This window comes from Microcebus murinus, chromosome 10 (genome assembly GCF_040939455.1).
Source record: "Microcebus murinus isolate Inina chromosome 10, M.murinus_Inina_mat1.0, whole genome shotgun sequence".
In the NCBI taxonomy this organism is placed as follows: Eukaryota; Metazoa; Chordata; class Mammalia; order Primates; family Cheirogaleidae; genus Microcebus; species Microcebus murinus.
The window spans coordinates 97,059,681-97,078,877 of record NC_134113.1 but is presented as its reverse complement, the minus strand read 5'-3'; the positions used below and the strand labels follow the sequence as shown (position 1 = coordinate 97,078,877).

The following is a 19,197-nucleotide window of genomic DNA, read 5'->3' as shown; positions in this document are numbered from 1 at the left end:
GGTTGTGACTAGATTTCCCTGATGTAAAAAATGTTCAAGTAAACATCTTTGCAGTTAATTCTTTTTAGACCTATTTAATATATTTCTAGAAATCGACATTGGTGAGTATGCACAGTTTTAAGGCCTTTATCTATATTGCAAAATTGCCTTCTAGCAAGGCTGTGTCAACTTATAGTCCTGTAAATGATCTAGGAGAAAGTTTTGTTTTTTTCACATCAACACTTGATATTATTAATGTCTGTTTGATCTTCTGATTTAATAGCTTAAAAATGGTGCCATATTAATTTTTACATTATTAATTCCTAACAAAAGATCTCCCATGGTTCTTGGCCATTTATATTTCTTTTGTGATGTATGTGTCCTTTGCTCGGGCTCAATCTTAATGTCTCTGGGAAGCTAATGAGCTTTGAAGTCACAAAGATCTGGGTTTGAATTTGAACTTTGCTAATTACTGGCCATGAGAAAGGGCCAAGACGTGATGGCTTACCCCTGTAATCCTAGCACTTTGGGAGACTGAGGTAGGAGGATTGCTTGAGGCCAGGAGTTCGAGACCAGCCTGAGAAACATAGTAAGACCCCATCTCTACAAAAAATAGAAAAATTAGCCAGGCGAGGTGGTGCGTGCCTGCAATCTCAGCTACTTGGGAGACTGAGGAGCAAGGATTGCTGGAGCCCAGGAGTTGGAGGTTGCAGTGAGCTATGATGACGCCTCTGCACTCTAGCCTGGGTGACAGAGCGAGACTCTGTCTCAAAAACAAAACAAACAAACAAAGAAGATTTCAACTGTATTTTCTAGGTTCATGGCCCTCTACTGAGTATATTTCCATTATCAGGTCATAGGAGGTATGATAACATAAGTGGAGGAAACTAAGCTTATTCCTAGGTTGATTGTTTGGAATTTGATCGCTTTTACAAATACATTGTAAATACACATGTATTTAATGGTTGTATTGCAAATTCATTTGAGACACTTTTATCTCTTGGACATTGCAGAGATACGGGGTTGTAGAAGGCAAGGCACTGAGTGAGCTGCGGGCCATGGCCAAAGCGGCTGGGGAAGAGTGCCCTGCGTTCACGCCGCCTGGAGGAGAGACGTTAGACCAGGTGTGTAGCACTGCCGGCGTCACAGTGGCTGAAATCGGACTCGTTTTGTAAATTAGATGTTTCTGAGTTTTAGCCAACTCATTTGAATAATTGCTTGGTTAATAAAATAATATGGCACATACCATTTCTCTTCTCCTTTTTAAATTATCCTTTCTTGTTTAAGTTGGCCATCATTACTGATGATGGGCTTAAGGAAATGTGTTATTAGATTGTAATTCTAAGAAAAATCTTTGACTGTGAAGCACTGGGGTTAGCAGTGGTAGTGGTGTTCAAAGAGGGTAATAGGCAGGTCACCCAAGAAGCAAAATAATTTTTTTTTCTATCTCCATAAATTACTTTGTATTTTCTAAAATTTTACATAAGTGGACTGATACAGTGTGTGCTCTTCTTGTCTGGCTACTTTCAACAATTATTTTGATGTTCATTTTTTAGATATCAGTAGTTCATTCCTTTCTATCACTGAGCAGTATTCCATGTATGGATATGCGGTTGCTTATTTATCTTTTTACCTATTGATGGACATTTGTGTTGTTTCCTTCCAGTTTTTTGTTGTTATTACAAATACAGCTTCTATGAACGTCTGTATACGTGTCTTTTTTTTTTATTTTAGCATATTATGGGGGTACAAGCGTTAAGGTTATGTATATTGCCCATGCCCCCCTCCCCCCTCGAGTAAGAGCTTCAAATGTGTCCATTCCCCAAATGTTGCACATCTTACTCGCTATGGTTGTATATACCCATTCCCTCCTCCCCCTTCCCACCCTCCCAACACCCAATAAATGTTACTCCTATATGTCCACTTAGATGTTGATCCGTTAATACCAATTTGCTGGTGAGTACATGTGGTGCTGGTTTTTCCATTCTTGAGATACTTCACTTATTAGAATGGGTTCCAGCTCTATCCAGGAAAATACAAGAGGTGCTATATCACCATTGTTTCTTAAAGCTGAGTAGTATTCCATGGTATACATATGCCACATTTTATTAATCCACTCATGAATTGATGGGCACTTGGGTTGTTTCCACAGCTTTGCGATTGTGAATTATTGTGCTATAAACATTCAAGTGCAGGTGTCTTTTTCATAAAGTGCCTTTTGATCTTTTGGGTAGATGCCCAGTAGTGGAATTGCTGGATCAAATGGTAGATCTACTTGTATTGCTTTAAGGTATCTCCATACTGCTTTCCACAGAGGTTGAACTAGTTTGCAGTCCCACCAGCAGTGAAGGAGTGTTCCTCTCTCTCCGCATCCACTCCAGCATTTGTTGTTTGAGGACTTTTTAATAAAGGCCATTTTCACTGTTAACTCCAGTGATATCTCATTGTGGTTTTGATTTCCATTTCTCTGATGATTAGAGATGTTGAACATTTTTTCATGTTTGTTGGCCTTTATTCTGTCCTCTTTTGAGAAGTTTCTGTTCATGTCCTTTGCCCATTTTTTTGATAGGGTTGTTTAATTTTTTTCTTGCTGATTTTCCTGAGTTCTAAGTAGATTCTAATTATCAGCCCTTTATCAGATGTGTAGCTTGCAAAAATTTTCTCCCATTCTGTGGGTTGTCTGTTTGCTCTCTTGACAGTTTCTTTGGCTGTGCAGAAGCTTTTTAATTTGATCAGGTCCCATTTGTTTATTTTTGTTGCTGTTGTGATTGCCTTTGGGGTCTTCTTCATAAATTCTTTGCCTAGACCAATGTCTAGAAGAGTATTTCCAACATTTTCCTCTAGAATTCTAATAGTTCCACACCTAAGGTTCAAGTCTGTTACCCAGCGTGAGTTGATTTTTGTGAGAGGTGAAAAGTGTGGGTCTTGTTTCAGTCTTCTATATGTGGCTATCTAGTTTTCCAGCACCATTTATTAAATAAGGATTCTTTCCCCCAGTTTATGTTTTTGTCTGCTTTGTCGAAGATTAGTTGGCTATATGAGGATGGTTTTATATCTGGGTTCTCTTTTCTGTTCCACTGGTCAATGTCCTTGTTCTTGTGCCAATAAAAAGATGTTTTAATGAGATAGTGGGCAACCCTGCCTTGTTGCAGTTCTAAGTGGGAATGCTTTCAGTTTTTCTCCATGCAGTATGATATTGGCTGTGGGTTTGTCATATATGGCTTGTGTCTTTTTTAGGTAAGCCCCGTCTATGCCTATTTTGTTGAGTGTTCTTATCATAAAAGGGTGTTGAATTGTGTCAAATGCTTTCTCAGGGTCTGTTGAGAGGATCATATGGTCTTTGGTTTTGCCTCTGTTTATATGGTGAATTACATTTATAGATTTGCTTATGTTGAAACATCCGTGCATCCCTAGGATGAAGCCCACTTGGTTGTGATGAATTATTTTCTTCACAAGCACCTGGATTTAATTGGCTAGTTTTTTGTTGAGAATTTTTGCATCTATATTCATAAGGGATATTGGTCTGTAGTTTTCTTTTGTTGTTGCATTCTTTCCTGGTTTTGGTATCAGGGTTATGTTTGCTTCATAAAATGTGTTGGGGAGGAATCTATCCTTCTCAATGTTGTGAAATAATTTCTGCGGGATAGGCACCAGTTATTCTTTGTAGGCGTGGTAAAATTCAGGTATGAAACCATCTGGTCCAGGACTTTTCTTTTTAGGAAGGTTTTTTATTGCTGTTTCAGTTTCAGTACTTGATATTGGTCTGTTCAGGAATTCTATTTCTTCCTGGTTGAGCCTAGGGAGGCTGTGTGTTTCTAGGAAATTGTCCATTTCCTCCACATTTTCCAGTTTGTGTGCATAGAGGTTTTTGTAGTATTCATAAATTATATCTTGTATCTCCATGGCATCAGTTGTAATTTCTCCTTTATTGTTCCTGATGGAGCTTATTAGAGATTTTTTTTCCCCTGCTTTTCATTACTCTAGCCAATGGTGTGTCAATTTTGTTTATTTTTTCAAATAACCAACTTCTTGTTTTATTAATCTTCCATATAGTTTCCCTGTTGTCAATTTCATTTAGTTCTGATTTGATCTTAATGATTTCACTTCTGCTGGGTTTGGGGTTGGTCTGTTCTTCTTTTTCCAGCTCTTTGAGACGATTCAGTAGGGTTCATGTTTTCAACTTTTGGATATAGGCATTTATGGAAATAAACTTTCCTCTCAGGACTGCTTTAGCTGTGTCCCACAGGTTTTGGTAACTTGTGTCACCTTTGTCGTTTAGTTCAAAGAATCTTTTGATTTCCATCTTGATTTCCTCATTTATGAAGTGATCATTCAGCAGAAGGTTGTTTAGTTTCCATGACTTTGTGTAGAAATGAGGACTCCTGTTAGGATTGATTCCTACATTTATTCCATTGTGGTCTGAAAAGATACATGGTATAATTTCTATTTTTTAAAATTGTTTGAGACATGTTTTGTGTCCTAGAATATGGTCAACCTTAGAGAATGACCCACAAGCTGATGAGAAGAATGTATATTCAGTCGCTTTGGGGTAGAATGTCCTGTAAATGTCAGTCAGGCCCATTTATTCTAGAGTTCTGTTTAAGTCCATTATTTCTTTGTTGATTTTCTGTTTGAAGGATCTGTCCTGTGCTGTCAGTGGGGTGGTAAAGTCTCCAACTATTATGTTGTTGTTGTTTATCCATTTGTTTAGATTAAGTAGAGTTTGATTTATGAATCTGGGTGCACCAAGGTTGAGTGCATATATATTTAGAATTGTTATGTCTTCTTGTTGAACTATACCCTTCACCATTATATAGTGACCTTCTTTGTCTTTTATTACTTTTATTGATTTAAAAGCTAAGTTATCTGTAATCAGCACTGCCACACCAGCTTTCATTTGGCTTCCATTTGCTTGAAATATCATTTTCCACCCCTTTACCTTTAGTCTAATTGCATCCTTGCAGGTTAGATGTGTTTCCTGAAGGCAGTAGATACTTGGCTTGTGTTTTTTTATCCATTCACCCAGCCTATGTCTCTTGTGTGGGGAGTTCAAGCAATTCACATTTATTGAGATAACTGATAGGTGGGGCAGATTTCTGTTCATTATGTTGGGTTGAACTTTGTTGCTTTGTTTTCTCTCTTGAGCCATTGTAGTGTCTGGGCTTTGATCTTTAGCTTTAAGTAGATTTACATTCGTGAGTGTTTATTGTGCTGATCCATGGGTAACACTGTTTTGAGTACTTCTTGAAGGACTTGTCTTGTCTTGGTGAATTCCCTCAGTCTTTGCTTACCTGAGAATGTCTTGATTTCTCCTTCATATACAAAACTTAGTTTTGCAGAGGATAAGATTCTAGGCTGGGCATTATTTTATTTCAGAAGAGTGAGAATGGGGCCCCAGTCTATCCTTGCTTGTGAAGTCTCAGTAGAGAAGTCTGGTGTTATTCGAATTGGCTTTCCCTTGTATGTTACTTGCTTCTTTCGCCTTACTGCATGTCGTGCTGTCTTCCTGTTTGCATTGAATCTCCCAGGGGTCCTCTGAGCTTCTTGAAATTGTATATCAAGATTTTTAGCAAGGCCTGGGAAATTTTCCTCTATTATATCTTCAAATGGCTTGTCCAACCCTTGAGTGTTTTCTTCTTCCCCTTCTGGTAACCTTATGACCCTCACATTAGGTTTCTTCACATAATCCCACATCTCTTGTAAGCTTTGCTCTTTTCTCTTATTTCTCTGCTCTATCTCTGTGACTGATTTATTTAATTGGAAGGTGTTATCTTCAATTTCTGAGGTTCTTTCTTATGTTTGATCTACCCTGTTCTTGAGGCTTTCCACTGTATTCTGTAGTTCCCTGAATTGATTCTTCATTCCCAGGAGTTCGGTTAAACTTTTCTTCATTGTGTCTATTTCTTTAGTGAACTTCTGTTCCAGGTCCTGGAGGCTTTCTGTGGTTTCTTTGTGTTGGTTATCGAGTTGTTCTTGCAGGTCATTGAATTTTCTTATGATCCACATTCGAAATTCCTCTTCTGTCATTTTGGTTGCCTGATTTTGGTTGGTGTCCGTTTCTAAGGGGCTGGTGCTCCTCTTTGGGGGTGAGGTTTCCGTTTGGTTCTTCATATTTCCGGAGTTCCTTCACTGATTTCTTCTCATGTCGATCAGTTGTTGCTTCTTTCCTTTAGGTTTTCGTTTGGCTATTCACACTCCTTGTTTAGTTTCTGAGCCAGTAGGTAGTGTCTGTGGGTGAGATTCGACCACTCCCTGTATGATGAGTCAGTAGGTGTGGTGAAAAGGGTATGCAGGATGTCCTCTCTGTCAGTAGGTGGCGCTTGCTTGGAGGAACAGGCTACACTGTTGTTTTTGTGTCCTGTAACCAGCTGTTGTTCCTCTAGAGAGGCACTCTAGTGCCCCAGGTGGTGGGTGGGGTCCTGGGACTTCCAGGTGTGTCCTTTTCTCCCCCTCAGTGAGGGCTGGGAGTGAGTCTGTGCGGAGCTGGGTTGGGTAAGCCTGCCCTCAGTCACCACCAATGCCATTAGCAGGGGTCAAAGTTCTGTTCTCTGCTTCCAAGAAAAGCTGTCAGGGAGGGGCTGGAATGGCCCCGCTCAGTCAGAAAGTCTACGTGTGCGGGTGGGGCTGTCTGTCTGGAGCAGGCCTCACTTCTTTCCACCCTCCCCAACTCCGCTGCTACTCCTGGGCCTCTGCCAGCAGGCCAGACCACAGGCCACTGGGCCTCCCTGGCTGTGATGCCGGCCGGGAGGTTCCCTGTGCAGGAACGGCCACCTGGGCTGGGCGCACGGCCTCCCTTTGAGAGGAGGGTTGCCCTCTAGGATGCTGATCTGCCCCTGAAGGCACACACACCTCAGTAGGCTGTTCGTGTGTATCCCTTGTGTGCCCCGGGCAATGCGAGACCTGGGTGCACGGGATCTGGTCTGCAGGTCTGACCTCTGGGCCTCAGAGTTCAAACTATATCCCCACCAGGGAGAGGAGTGCCAGTCCCAATTCACCCATGGGGAGCCCAAGCGGGGTCTATGTCTCTCAGCCTTAGGATCTGCCCCATTCTCCTGGGATCACCATGCCAGCAGCACCTTTGAGGGCTGGCAGGTAGGGAGGTCACCATCTTGAGTTCCCCTCAGTCAGCAGTAGGGCCCCGAAAGGGAAGGTCCTGTTCTCTGGAGGTGCCTCTGGCTGGTGGCTATATTGTCCCTCTGGGATAGTGTTGGGGGAAGGGAGAATGAGGCAATATGGCGCCTGCCACGAAGCTCGGGTCTGTGCACAGGAAGTGCCCCGTGGTAGTTGGGAGTCTGGTGCTGCATCCGCTACAGGCTTGCTGCTTGCTGGCGGTGGCCATCTCTGGGCTGGTGTCTGCAGGTCTCTCCACCTGCTGTGGAGCCCACCAGCAGTCCGAGATACAAGGGAGAGGAAAGTTAACCACTCCAGCTACCCTTGCCGCTGGTCTCTGGGCTGCTCCGGAGGGAGGTCTCAGCTTCCAGTTCTCCTCTGCAACCTCCTCCCGTGGAGTCTCCCATGGTCTCAGGTACCCCTCCTTCCAACCCTTGTCTGATGTATGCTCGGCTTCTTGCTTTTTTTTTCTAATTTCTGCTAGAATCTATGTTTCTGCAGAGACACTCTGGTGGTGTTTCTCGTCCGCCATCTTGATCTTCTCTTGAAGGAAAATAATTTAAAACATGAAATCTTGAGGCCCCTACTGCCTCTTCAGCTCTGTTAGTGACATCACACTGTGCTTGTATTTGTTCGGAGTGTTTTGCTTTGAATTGCGTTATTGGTGTTTTTTCACCTCTAGTCTTTATTTTCATAATTTTCTTATAAGAGTTTGTATCACTTTCTGGTAAGGGACAGATCTGTTGCTGTTGTGTTCCAGCTGCACTGAAGAGCCAGGTGTAGTTTTCTGAGTACCATTACTTTGTGTATTTCAGTTTACGTGCAGATTTTTCTACCTATACTGAGTGCTTTGAAATCAGGAATGGGAATTGTACCTTACTCATCTTTTGTGCCCAGTGTGATTCCATAGTTTCAGCACTGTGGTGGTACTTACTTATGCCTGTGGAACTGCTGATTGGATGGTTAGAAATAGAGATGAGTATCTGCTTATGAAGTACTTATGTTGACATAGTTGAAAAAAATCTAGTCAGTTATGTTTTAAGGAAATCATTAACATGCCTTTATTTCACCTTTTATTTCTTTCCTTACAGGTGAAAATGCGTGGAAAAGACTTTTTTGAATTTCTTTGCCAACTAATGCAATCAGCTCAAAAAGAACACTTTTCCCAAGGAGCTCCAAGCTGTCTGGAAACTTCTTTGGCAGAGATATTCCCTTTAGGAAAAAACCGTGGCTCTGAGTTGAATTCAGACGGCGGTGCACGAGAGTTAGTAGCCAGTGTCCTGGTTGTGAGTCATGGCGCTTACATGAGAAGCCTGTTTGATTATTTCCTGACTGACCTCATGTGTTCCTTACCAGCAACCGTGAGCAAATCCGAACTTGTATCAGTCACTCCCAATACAGGGATTAGTCTCTTTGTCATAAACTTTGAGGAAGGAAGAGAAGTTAAACCAACAATTCAGTGTATTTGTATGAGCCTACAGGATCATCTAAGTGGAGCCGCTGAAACTCGCTAAGTTTAAAGTTACAACAAAATCTAAGAATTTTGAGCCTCTGAAGGGAGTGCCTTTGGCTTTATTTACTTCTGTTCTCTGCTAGCACTGATTTGGAAACTGTTAAAAGCCATTTATAAAGTTCAAGTGGAGTCATAGCCACATAAAACTTTAGTGGAAAACCATTTAGAATCGATTTATTTGTCTGATTACAGTTGGTGTTTTCCAGGGTAATTTTACCACCCTGCCCAGTTACAGCTCAGGATTGTACAAGGATGAAGGAACTCAGTATTGCAAGTAGGGGATTAATAATTTGTTACTATGCTTTTTTTCCTTTTTTATGTTGATGTTTTTCTTTAATTTCTGAAAAATCTAGTGTATCTTATTGATGGTTGGTAAAATGCTGTGTTTTTTTACTATCTCATTCAGTGCTTGGAGGAACACTTTATAATTCACAGTGCATATTTATGATGACTATGTGTTATATTAAAAAATCCTTCAAAGGAAGGAGTCTTACCATCATAAGTTTATGTAAAGTAAAATAACACTAAAATGCTTTACACATAAATCAACTGTTGGAATTTGTCATTCTGGAGGGCTTGAAATATAGAAATACAGAGGAATACAGATAATGTTTGCAGAATGGTCTGGGGGAAAGATGTTAAAATATTATTTGATTAAAAACATTAAAGAAGGAATCTTTGAGCAGAAAATAAAAGAATATCCTTTTCTAAACAATCCCTTCAAAAGGCAAACCCAGAAAGCTAAATAAAAAGTTTGCCTAAGAGAAGGAAGAAAAATATCCACTTGCTTCTTATGTAACCTGTAGGCTAAGGAATTTCTAGTTTGAGGAAGGCTATAAAGGAAGTAAACACCTAATAGTACACTCCATGAAAAGAATAAAAGGGAGTTTCCTTATGAAGAATGACCACATCTGTGGTTATTTTGTGGAAGGCACAGGTGAGGCTGCCTCTTCTTTCCACCAGATGGCACCGGAGGAAAGGGATTTTGGTTAATTTAATTTTGTGCATAAGCTTGGTCCTCCAAAAATCCTTATCTAGATGAAGGAAGTATTTTACATGTAGTTGCTTTTAAGTTACCATGTTGATGAAGCTGTGTGAATCTCAACTTCTAAGAGGATTAATGCCAAAGTTGTCAGTTAAGGCTAAAATCACATATAGTCAAAATTTACTTTGAGCATCATGTGAATCGTATGTAAGGTTCAGTATTGTCCTGTTTTCAATGTGTCCAGCACGACCAGTTTTCTACCAGCATTGGAACAGTGCCTGCATTTGAGCACCAGAGGAAGTATACTGTAAATGAAAACTTGAAAATTTACTGAAAAGGACAAACAATAAATACCCACTGCACATTCTTACCATATAGAAGTAATCTTTCTTTCTTTTTTTTTTTTAAAGAAACAGAATATTAATAAGATGTAAGTAGAGTTCCCTTTACCCGGTTCTCACAGTCCTGTTCTCCTGCAGAGGCAACCATGGCAATGAGTCTGTTCTTTACATTTTCATTTAGTATCTGTAAGGAAGTGGTATTGTTCCGTGCTTTAAAAATGTACATACACATCATCAAGCTATCTGTGTTCTTTATTTTTATTATGTCTGGGGCTCTATGTTGATACGTATAGATCTAGTTAATTATAAACACTATATTGAATAAATGTAGCACATTTTGTTTATTTTTCTATTAGTGGGCATTTAGGTATATTCAATATTTTTTTATAGAAATAATGCTACAAAGAACAGTCTTTTGCATCACTCCTTGTGCTATGTCAAAAGAGCTACATCTCCAAGTTTCACAGAAGCCTAATGGCTCTGCAAAGTGGTTTTACTACTTTCAGTCCTACTAGCGGTATTCAAAATTCCTGTTTTCCACATCTTTGTCCACACTTGATACTGTCTGACTAGTTTTTGCTAATCTGATAAGTAAAAAATGTCTCATTTTAATAAGCTTTTCTGTGATTGTTAATGAATCTGGGCATTTTTTCATATGTATATTGACAATTGTGATATTTCCTCACTGGTGAATCACTGTTATAGTCATTGCCTACTGTTCCCTCAGGCTGTTTGTTTTTTTTTTTCTTGTGAGTTGCACGAATAGTTTGGCTATTCTGGATACTAGTCCTCCCTCTGTTATATACATGACAAATATCTTCCAGTTTATTACTTGGTTTTTAGACCTGTGTATGATGCATTTTTTGTGTTTTCAATTTTTGAGACAAACCAATATATCTTGTTCTTTATGGGTTGTATTGCTTTTGGGTCCCTCCCCCCATGTATATCTTTAAGAAGACTTCTCTATCTTGAGGTCATACGATAATCTTCCTTTTTTTTTTTTTTTTAATTTTAGAGGACTTTTGAATGTCAAATCTTAAAACTATCTGGATTTTATTTTTTATAGTGTAAGGTGAGAATTCAATTTTATGGGGTTTTTTTTCCACTTGGGTAAAACAGTTATCACAATGTCATTATTAAGATTCTGTCCTTTCCCAATTGATTTGTGATTCTATGCTGTCATACCCTCACGCACCCACATTTGCTGGAGTCCGTGGACTTTGTTCTGTTTCAGTTAACTTTGTATTCCCAGATCAGTGTCATATGGAGTTATTGTGGCTTTACAACTGAGTATCCATGGGGTGAGTACTTCCTCTTGTTCATTTTAATAGTTATCTTAGCTATCTGTTTATCTTTGTAAATGTTGGAATTCATTGGTCAATTTCTAGAAAAATTCTTGCACGTTTTATTGGAGGCATATATATTTGTTCAGTAATCTAGTCATTCAATATGTATTTTTTTAGCACATGCCAGGCTACTATAAGAAATATTAGAACTAGCATAAGAACTGTGAATATGTAGCAATGAACAAAAAACGGACTAAGTCGTCATGCTTGTGGATTTGTAGTCTATCCGGGAAGACAGTATACCGTGTCAGGTTGTGGTCAGTGCTGTTGAGCAGACTAAGGCAGGGACAGGGGAACAGACTGGCAGGAGGAATGCTGCTGTATTCAGGGTGAGAGGAGCAGGATAGTCAGAGTGCTGAAGGGAGTGAGATCTGATCTTGGGAGACAAAACAGGCGGAAGCAACAGGGAGTGTCCTGAGGTGGGATCAGGCTTGACCCCTTTGAGCAAGAGGAATGGGAAAGTAGCAGGAGGACAGAGCAGAGGTGAAGGAGAAGCACACAGGCATGTGTCCTGACTACCTGTGCTAAGGATCTGAGCTTTGACCCAAGCGAGATGGGTTGCCTTTGGCCAGTTTTGGGCAGAAAAGTGAAGTGATCAGACTTGTTTCAATAGGACTACTGTGGTTGCACTGTAGGGGCATGGTAGGAGCACCAGGCTGGAGGCAGGGACAGTGGCAGCCAGCTTCCCAGCTACTTGAAGAAACGAGAGGTTGGCAGGGACCTGGCCAGACTAAGGAGCTTGCACATGGAATTTCTAGGTTATCTTCGGGAGGACTGCCATCTTTCCATCTATGAACATCACAGATCTCTCCATTTTCTCTGAGTCTTTTATCTAATGAGGTTTTGTCATTTCCTTTGTAATATTTTCCCTGCTTTTTGTTTTTTAAGACTTAACGTTTATAGAGAAGTTTTAGATTTCCAGCGAAACTGAGAGGAAGGTATGGGTATTTCTCACATACCCTCTGCCCCACACATGCACAGTCTTCCCTCTGTCGGCATTCCCCACGGAGTGGTGCATGTGTTATGATGCATGAACTCACGTTGACGCACCATTATCACCCAAGGTCCACAGCTCACATGAGGGTTCGCTCTTGGTGGTGTGCATTCTGTGAGTTTGAATAAACGTATAATGACACGTACCCACCATTATGGTGTCATGCGGAGTATTTCCACTGCCCTAAAAATTCTCAGTGCTCCCCCACTCATCACCTCTCCCCCTAGCCTTGCCTGTTTCTGTTGGTTTTAGTCCAAGGCCCAGCAGGGGGAATGGGGAGAAGTTTCCAGTTCCAGACTGCACCCCAGGCTCAGAGCTTCTAGCACAGCCTGTCCCTTGGGCTCCCTTCCGCCTGGAATTCAAACCACTGCTTCCAATCGCCTGTCTCGTATCTTCATGTCCTTCCCACTGTTCTTCTACTCGTCTTCATTTTCTTCTTTTTTTAATGGATAATTGCTCGTATTCAATATCTTCACTTTTGGATGCAGATTCCCCTTTATCACTTTTTAACGTAAACTTTCTTGTGAAAAACATACGTTGCCTAACATCTTTCTTTGGACTAGTTTCTGTAAGGGCCATGTCATTACTAAGCAGTGACATGCTCACGTTAGGGGAAGCACATAAAGTCAGGTATACGGAGAGGACAGTACGTTCATGTCTTCATCTCATGTTCATCCTGTGGCTCAGGCCTGTGCAGGAGATGCAGTATTTGTCCGTACCATTTAGGATAGATAAATGTTTATTTTGTATTACGTATCCTTCCATGTATTTACATTTATACATTGGGCTGGGTGCAGTGGCTCACGCCTGTAATCCTAGCACTCTGGGAGGCCGAGGTGGGAGAATTGCTTGAGCTTAGGAGTTTGAGACCAGCGTGAGCAAAGAGTGAGACCCCATCTCTACTATACATAGAAAAAATTAGCCAGGAGCAGTGACGTGTGCCAGTAGTCCCAGCTACAAGGGAGGCTGAGGCAGGAGGATTGCTTGAGCCCAGGAGTTTGAGGTTGCAGCAAGCTATGATGATGCCACTGCACTCTACTTGGGGGTGACAGAGTGAAATTCTGTCTCAAAAAAATTAAAAATAAATAAATACATTTACACATAATTGTATTTGTGTAAGTTAAATGCTTCTGTTATGTTTATCTCTTCTGTATTAAAGTGAGTCGTAGCCTAACTGAAATAGATCATCCTAGGTGAATACGCTTAGGCAGAATTATCAGCCCCCATTAAGCACAGGCACAGGAGATGGGAGGGAAAGAAGTATTCAGCAGAGCGGTGCTTCTAGGCGGTGCATCTAGAGTCAGACAGAGCACTCGCCTGCCTGGATACTGAATGTGGCTCCTGTAAAATTTTCTTGAATTATCCAAATGATGGTTTCCACCCATCTTCCTTTGGGTCCCCATCAGTTTGGAAGTATAGCTTTTGAATTAAAGTATATTAGGATATCAATTCCTTTCACTTAAAACAGAATGGCCAAGTAGATCATCCTAACAGGTAACTAACTACCAGTGCCTAAAAAACTTCAGAGCCCCTCCCCAACCCCCCCACCCCAGTCTTCAGTCAGTTGGTTTATTGTTCAACAGTATGGCCTATGTGGGTAATTTGTTCATTGCCTAATGTCTAATGAGACAAGGCAGTGACACTGAAAAGATCTGTTGTCAGAAGGCCTAGATTCAAGTTCAAGGCCTGGCTCTTAATAATTTTGTGGCTGATCAAGTCTCTCAATATCCCCAAGCTGCTGTATCCCCATATTAGAGAATAATTACAATAATGTGTGTATGTGCATGTGTTTTGGTAACCTTTTATTTTTGATACATCAAACCTACAGAAAAGTTGCAAGAAAAGTACGTGGAACTCCTGTATACCCTTTACCCACATTCACCACTTGCTTACATTTTGCCCCATTTGCCAAATTTGTCATTTGGGCTTATGCTCACTTCCTCTCCCTCCCTCTCCCCCCCTTACCCTGACTGATTCATTTAAGAATAATCCAGACACATCATACTCTTTCCCCCTGCAAAATTTCAGTGTGCATTTCCTAAGATCAAGGATGGTTCTTATGTATAACACAGAATAAACATCAAAGTCGGGGAATTTGACATTGATATTATCTATTACCTAATCCATACACCATATTTAAATTTGGTCAGCTGTTCCATTGATATTCATTGTGGTTATTTTGTTTTTCTGAGTCTAGGATCCAATTCAGGACCATGTGTTGTATTTAGTTGTTAGGTCTCTTCATGCTGCTTTAATCCATACTGTGTCTTTCTTGACCTTGTTATAAAAAAAAAATAGGCCAATTCTTGTATTGCATTATTAGATTTAGACTGTATATTTTTGTCAGAAGCACTCCAGAAAGGATGTGTCTGTGCTTGGGTCATGTCAGGAGGCACATGGTGTTGTATCTATCTGTTAGTCTGTCCACAGTAAAATTAGTATTTATCTGGTTCCTTATTAAAATTACACTCACCTTCTTGGCCTCCATTAATTATTTTCTGATTCTGTTTTTGCTTCCGTGTTTATTAGCTGGCATTCTACACTAAGAGAGCTGTCGCTTCTACCCTGCTTATTTATGTCAGTATGAACTCAGAGGTTCTTATTCAGTTGCTTATAATACAATACTGTCGTCATTTATTTTATGCTTACATTGTCCCACATTTGTCCTTTGGGAACCCTCTCAGGCTGTCTCTCATGTTCTGTTGACATAGTCCCATCATCCTGTAAGCACTTCCTTACTTTCTGGTGCAACAGGATATTCCAGGCTCATCTCATTCTTCCCCAGCCCCAGCATCAGCTTTTTCTCCAAAGAGCCCTAGGTTTTCAGAATGAAATGAAAGAGCCTTGGTAGACGTGACAATTAGAAACCAAAATCTGGTTGCTAGGAATGCTCATTGCTAATTTGGCATTCCTTATTATTACTGCATTGAATTCCAATGCATAAATATGCCACAGTTTGTTTAGTCTTCCATTGAACACATTAAGTGTTTCCTGTTTAGGTCTATTATGAATAAATCTATGAATTTTTTTTGTAAGACTTTTTGTGAGCATATGTTTCACTTCTCTTGGGTAAGTAATCTTAAAAGTAGAATTGCTGAGTTACAGGGTGAGTGTATGTTTAGTTTTACGAGAAACGTACCAGACCTTTTCCCACAATGGTTGTACTTTTTTATGCTCACCAACCATGAGTTCTGGGTGTTCCACATCCTTACCAACATTGATGATGTCAGTCTTATTAATTTTAGCCATTCTACATACAGTTTTAACTTTTATTTCCTTTTAACTAATGATGTGGAGCACTTTTTAATATACAGTACTTATTGGTTATTTATATACCTTCCTTTGTGAAATGCCCATTAAAAAATTGTGTTGTCTTTTTATTGTTGAGTTATAAGAGTTCTTTATATATTTTGGATATAGAAGTCCTTAGCTGTGTGTATATATGTATATGTGTATATCCATACACACATATATAGTTATATATAATTTTACTCCAGTCCATATATTTATCATAAAATATAATTTTATTTCATAATTTTTAATGTTTTTTTAAAATAAGAAGTTATTGATTTTCATAAGACTGATTTACCATTGTGTTTGTCCTTGGGCACCTGGCTAAGGTAGTGATTGTCAGGTTTCTCTGCTATTAAGTTATTTTTTCCCCACCTTTCCATACTGTGCTCTGGGAAAGAAGTTGCTGTGTGCACACAAGGAGTGTGAATTTATGCTCTTTCTTTTTGAGGATAGAGTATCTACATGTTATTTTAATTCTACAGAGATGATTTACTTTTTATTCCCTTATTTAACCATTTATTTATGTCATTTTGGACTCATGAATAGTTACTTTATACTCTGGGTTATAGTCCCATACTACTTTTGTTGTTGTTGTTGCTCAAATTTCTCCAGGTTTAGCCACTGGGGGCTCTTTCAGTTGGCTCTGTGTCCCTTTGACATGTCCCCATCAACTTGGCTTGGTTTCCTAACACTTCCTTGCTTTTAGGCGGTACCAGACACTCCAGGATCCTATTACATATTTCATGTCACATTCCTGGAAGCAGCCATTTCTCCAAGGAGCTGTGCTTCCTTTTATTATTGGACAATGGTATTAAAAACAAAAATTTGGGTGCTAGGTATGCTTGTTGCCATTGGGGTATTGTTTCTTTTAGGCTTTCTCAGCTGACAGGGCAAGGACAAATATGCTTGCGTACTAATCCATGTATGTGTATGTATCTACAAGTATTTCTCTATGCGACCATGTGGATTCATTAACGAGAGCATATGCAGTTCCTTTTGCCTTTACTCTTATAGACACCACTCATTTCCAAAATGACTTAGCTCAGACCTTTGCCCCACAACCCCAGTGAAGTTGTTTTATATGTTTGTAATACAGTTAGATTCTCTTGTTCTGTATACATTTTTAAATCAGCTTGTCCATTTCTATGAAAAAGCCCACTGAGACTGTGCTTGACATATTTACAGTATTGAGTCTTCCAAATTAGGAGCACAGTGTCTCTCTCCATTTATTTATAACTTTAATTTTTCTCAGCAATGTTTTATAATATTTATGTATTTTGTTAAATTTGTCCCTAATTATTTTTTTAACGTGGTACTCATTTGTTACAGCAATGTCCCTCATTATTTTGTATTTTTGTTTGTCCTTAAGTATTTTATTTTTCTGACCTTGTTATGAATAGAATTTTTATATTTCCATTTAAAATTTTATTTTACAGTTGTTTGCTGCTGGTACATAACATTCAACCTATTTTTATATATATTGATCTTGCTAAATTTACATATTATTTTTAGTTTAGTTGTTGTAGTTGCTTTGTAGATTTCTTAGGGTTTTCTACATAGATAATCATGTCATCTCAAAATAGGGACATTTTTATATTTGTATTCCATTTGTTTCTTGCTTTGTTGCACTGCTTAGGACCTCTGGTACAATTAAATAGAGGGACAGGTTAATCCAAAAATCTTAAATAGGAAATGCTCCAAAACTAAAAGCTTTTTGAATGCTGACATGAGGTAGTGACACCTTTGCTTTTTGATGGTTCAATGTACGTAAACTTTGTTTCATGCACAAAATTATTTAGAATATTATATAAAATTACCTCCATGCTATGTGCATAATGTGTATATGAAACATAAATGAATTTCATGTTTAGACTTGGGTCTCATCCCCAAAATATCTCATGATACAGTATAGATGCAAATATTCCAAAATCCTAAAAAGTCTGAAATCCAACACACTTCTGGTCTCAAGCATTTCAGATAAGGGATACTCAATCCATAATGAAAGAAAATGTTTTTGCCTTGGGCCTAACTTAAGATCAGGATGGTAAACTATCTTAGATATGATGTTCGTTGCAGGTTTTTCATTGAAGGACTTTATCAGATGACGTTGTCTTACATCCCTGGTCTCCTGAGAGTTTTTGTCATAAATTGGTATTAAATTTTATCTAATATTTTCCTGCATCTTATATGATTTTTTTCTCCTTTATTTTGTTAATAGGATTTTTAAATGTTAAACCAACATTTCATAGCTGGGATAAACCCTACTTGGTCATAATGTATTATTATAATTTTTATATATTGTTGGATTTGGTTTACTGTATTTTGTTAAGGGTTTTTGTATCTATGTTCACAATGATTATTAGTTTGTAGTTGTAGTTTTCTTTTTCACAATTTCCTTGTCAAGTTGTGAAGTCAAAGTCATTCTGTCATTATAAAACAAGTTAGGAGATAATACTCTGGAAAAGTTTGGGTAGGATTGCTTTTATTTGAAATGTTCAATAGAATTTGTTAGTGAGACCATTTGAACCTAGAATTGTCTTTGTGGGAATTTTTTGATAATTAATTTAACTTTTTAAATAGATATGGGACTATTCAAATTTTATGTGTCATCTTGTGTCAGTTTTTGTAAGTTTAGATTTTTCAAGTAATTTATCCCTTTCACTGAAGTTGTCATATTTATTGCCATACATTTATCAAAAAGTCCCAAAAGAACAAATGCTGGCATGGATATAGAGAGATTAGGAACACTCTTACACTGCTGGTGGGACTGCAAATTAGTACAACCCTTGTGGAAAGTAATTTGGAGACTTGAAGCTCTGACTTGAGGGGAGTGGGGGAGCAAGGGCAATATATGTAACTTTAACATTTGTACCCCCATAATATGCTGAAATTTTAAAAAATGATTAACCACAACAACAAAAAAAATAGAGATGCCATTTGATCCAGCAATCCCACTACTAGGCATCTACCCAGAGGAAAAAAAGACATCTGCACTCGAATGTTTATGGCAGCACAATTCACAATTGCAAAGATGTGGAAACAATCCAAGTGCCCATCAATATGTGAGTGGATTAATATAATGTGATATATGTATACCATGAAGTACTACTTAGCCACAGAAAACAATGTGAACTAGCACCTCTTATATTATCCTGGTTAGAGCTTGAGCCCTTTCTTTGAAGTGAAGTATCACAAGAATGGAAGAACGAGCACCACATGTACTCACCATCAAATTGGTACTAACTAATCAACACTAAGGTGCTCACATGGTAGTAATATTCATTGGGTGCCAGTCAGGTCGGGAGGTTGGAGAGGGCAAATTTATAACTAATGGAGGTGGAATACACTGTATGGGGAGAAGGAAGGGCACCGTTGTAGCTCTGGCTTGGGAGAAGCAAAGGTATTACATGTAACCAAAATGTTTGTACCCCCACAATATCCTGAAATTAAAAATATATATGTTGTCATGAGGTTTTTTTTTTTTTTTTTTTTTTTTTTTTGAGACAGAGTCTCGCTTTGTCGCCCAGGCTAGAGTGAGTGCCATGGCGTCAGCCTAGCTCACAGCAACCTCAATCTCCTGGCTCAAGCAATCCTTCTGCCTCAGCCTCCCAAGTAGCTGGGACTACAGGCATGCG

At 39.2% G+C, this 19,197-nt stretch overlaps 2 protein-coding genes across 2 annotated transcripts in view; both read left to right on the top strand.

The window, feature by feature from the left end:
• Positions 1-9,905, top strand: part of TIGAR (TP53 induced glycolysis regulatory phosphatase) — a 29,344-nt gene extending 19,439 nt beyond the window's left edge. The window contains exons 5-6 of the mRNA XM_012783141.3: positions 993-1,103; positions 8,181-9,905. Coding sequence (XP_012638595.2) covers positions 993-1,103; positions 8,181-8,603 — 534 coding nt within the window. The 3' untranslated portion in view covers positions 8,604-9,905. The remainder of the gene's footprint in view (positions 1-992; positions 1,104-8,180) is intronic.
• Positions 1-19,197, top strand: part of NDUFA9 (NADH:ubiquinone oxidoreductase subunit A9) — a 449,537-nt gene that overhangs the window by 151,168 nt on the left and 279,172 nt on the right. The window lies entirely within an intron of this gene.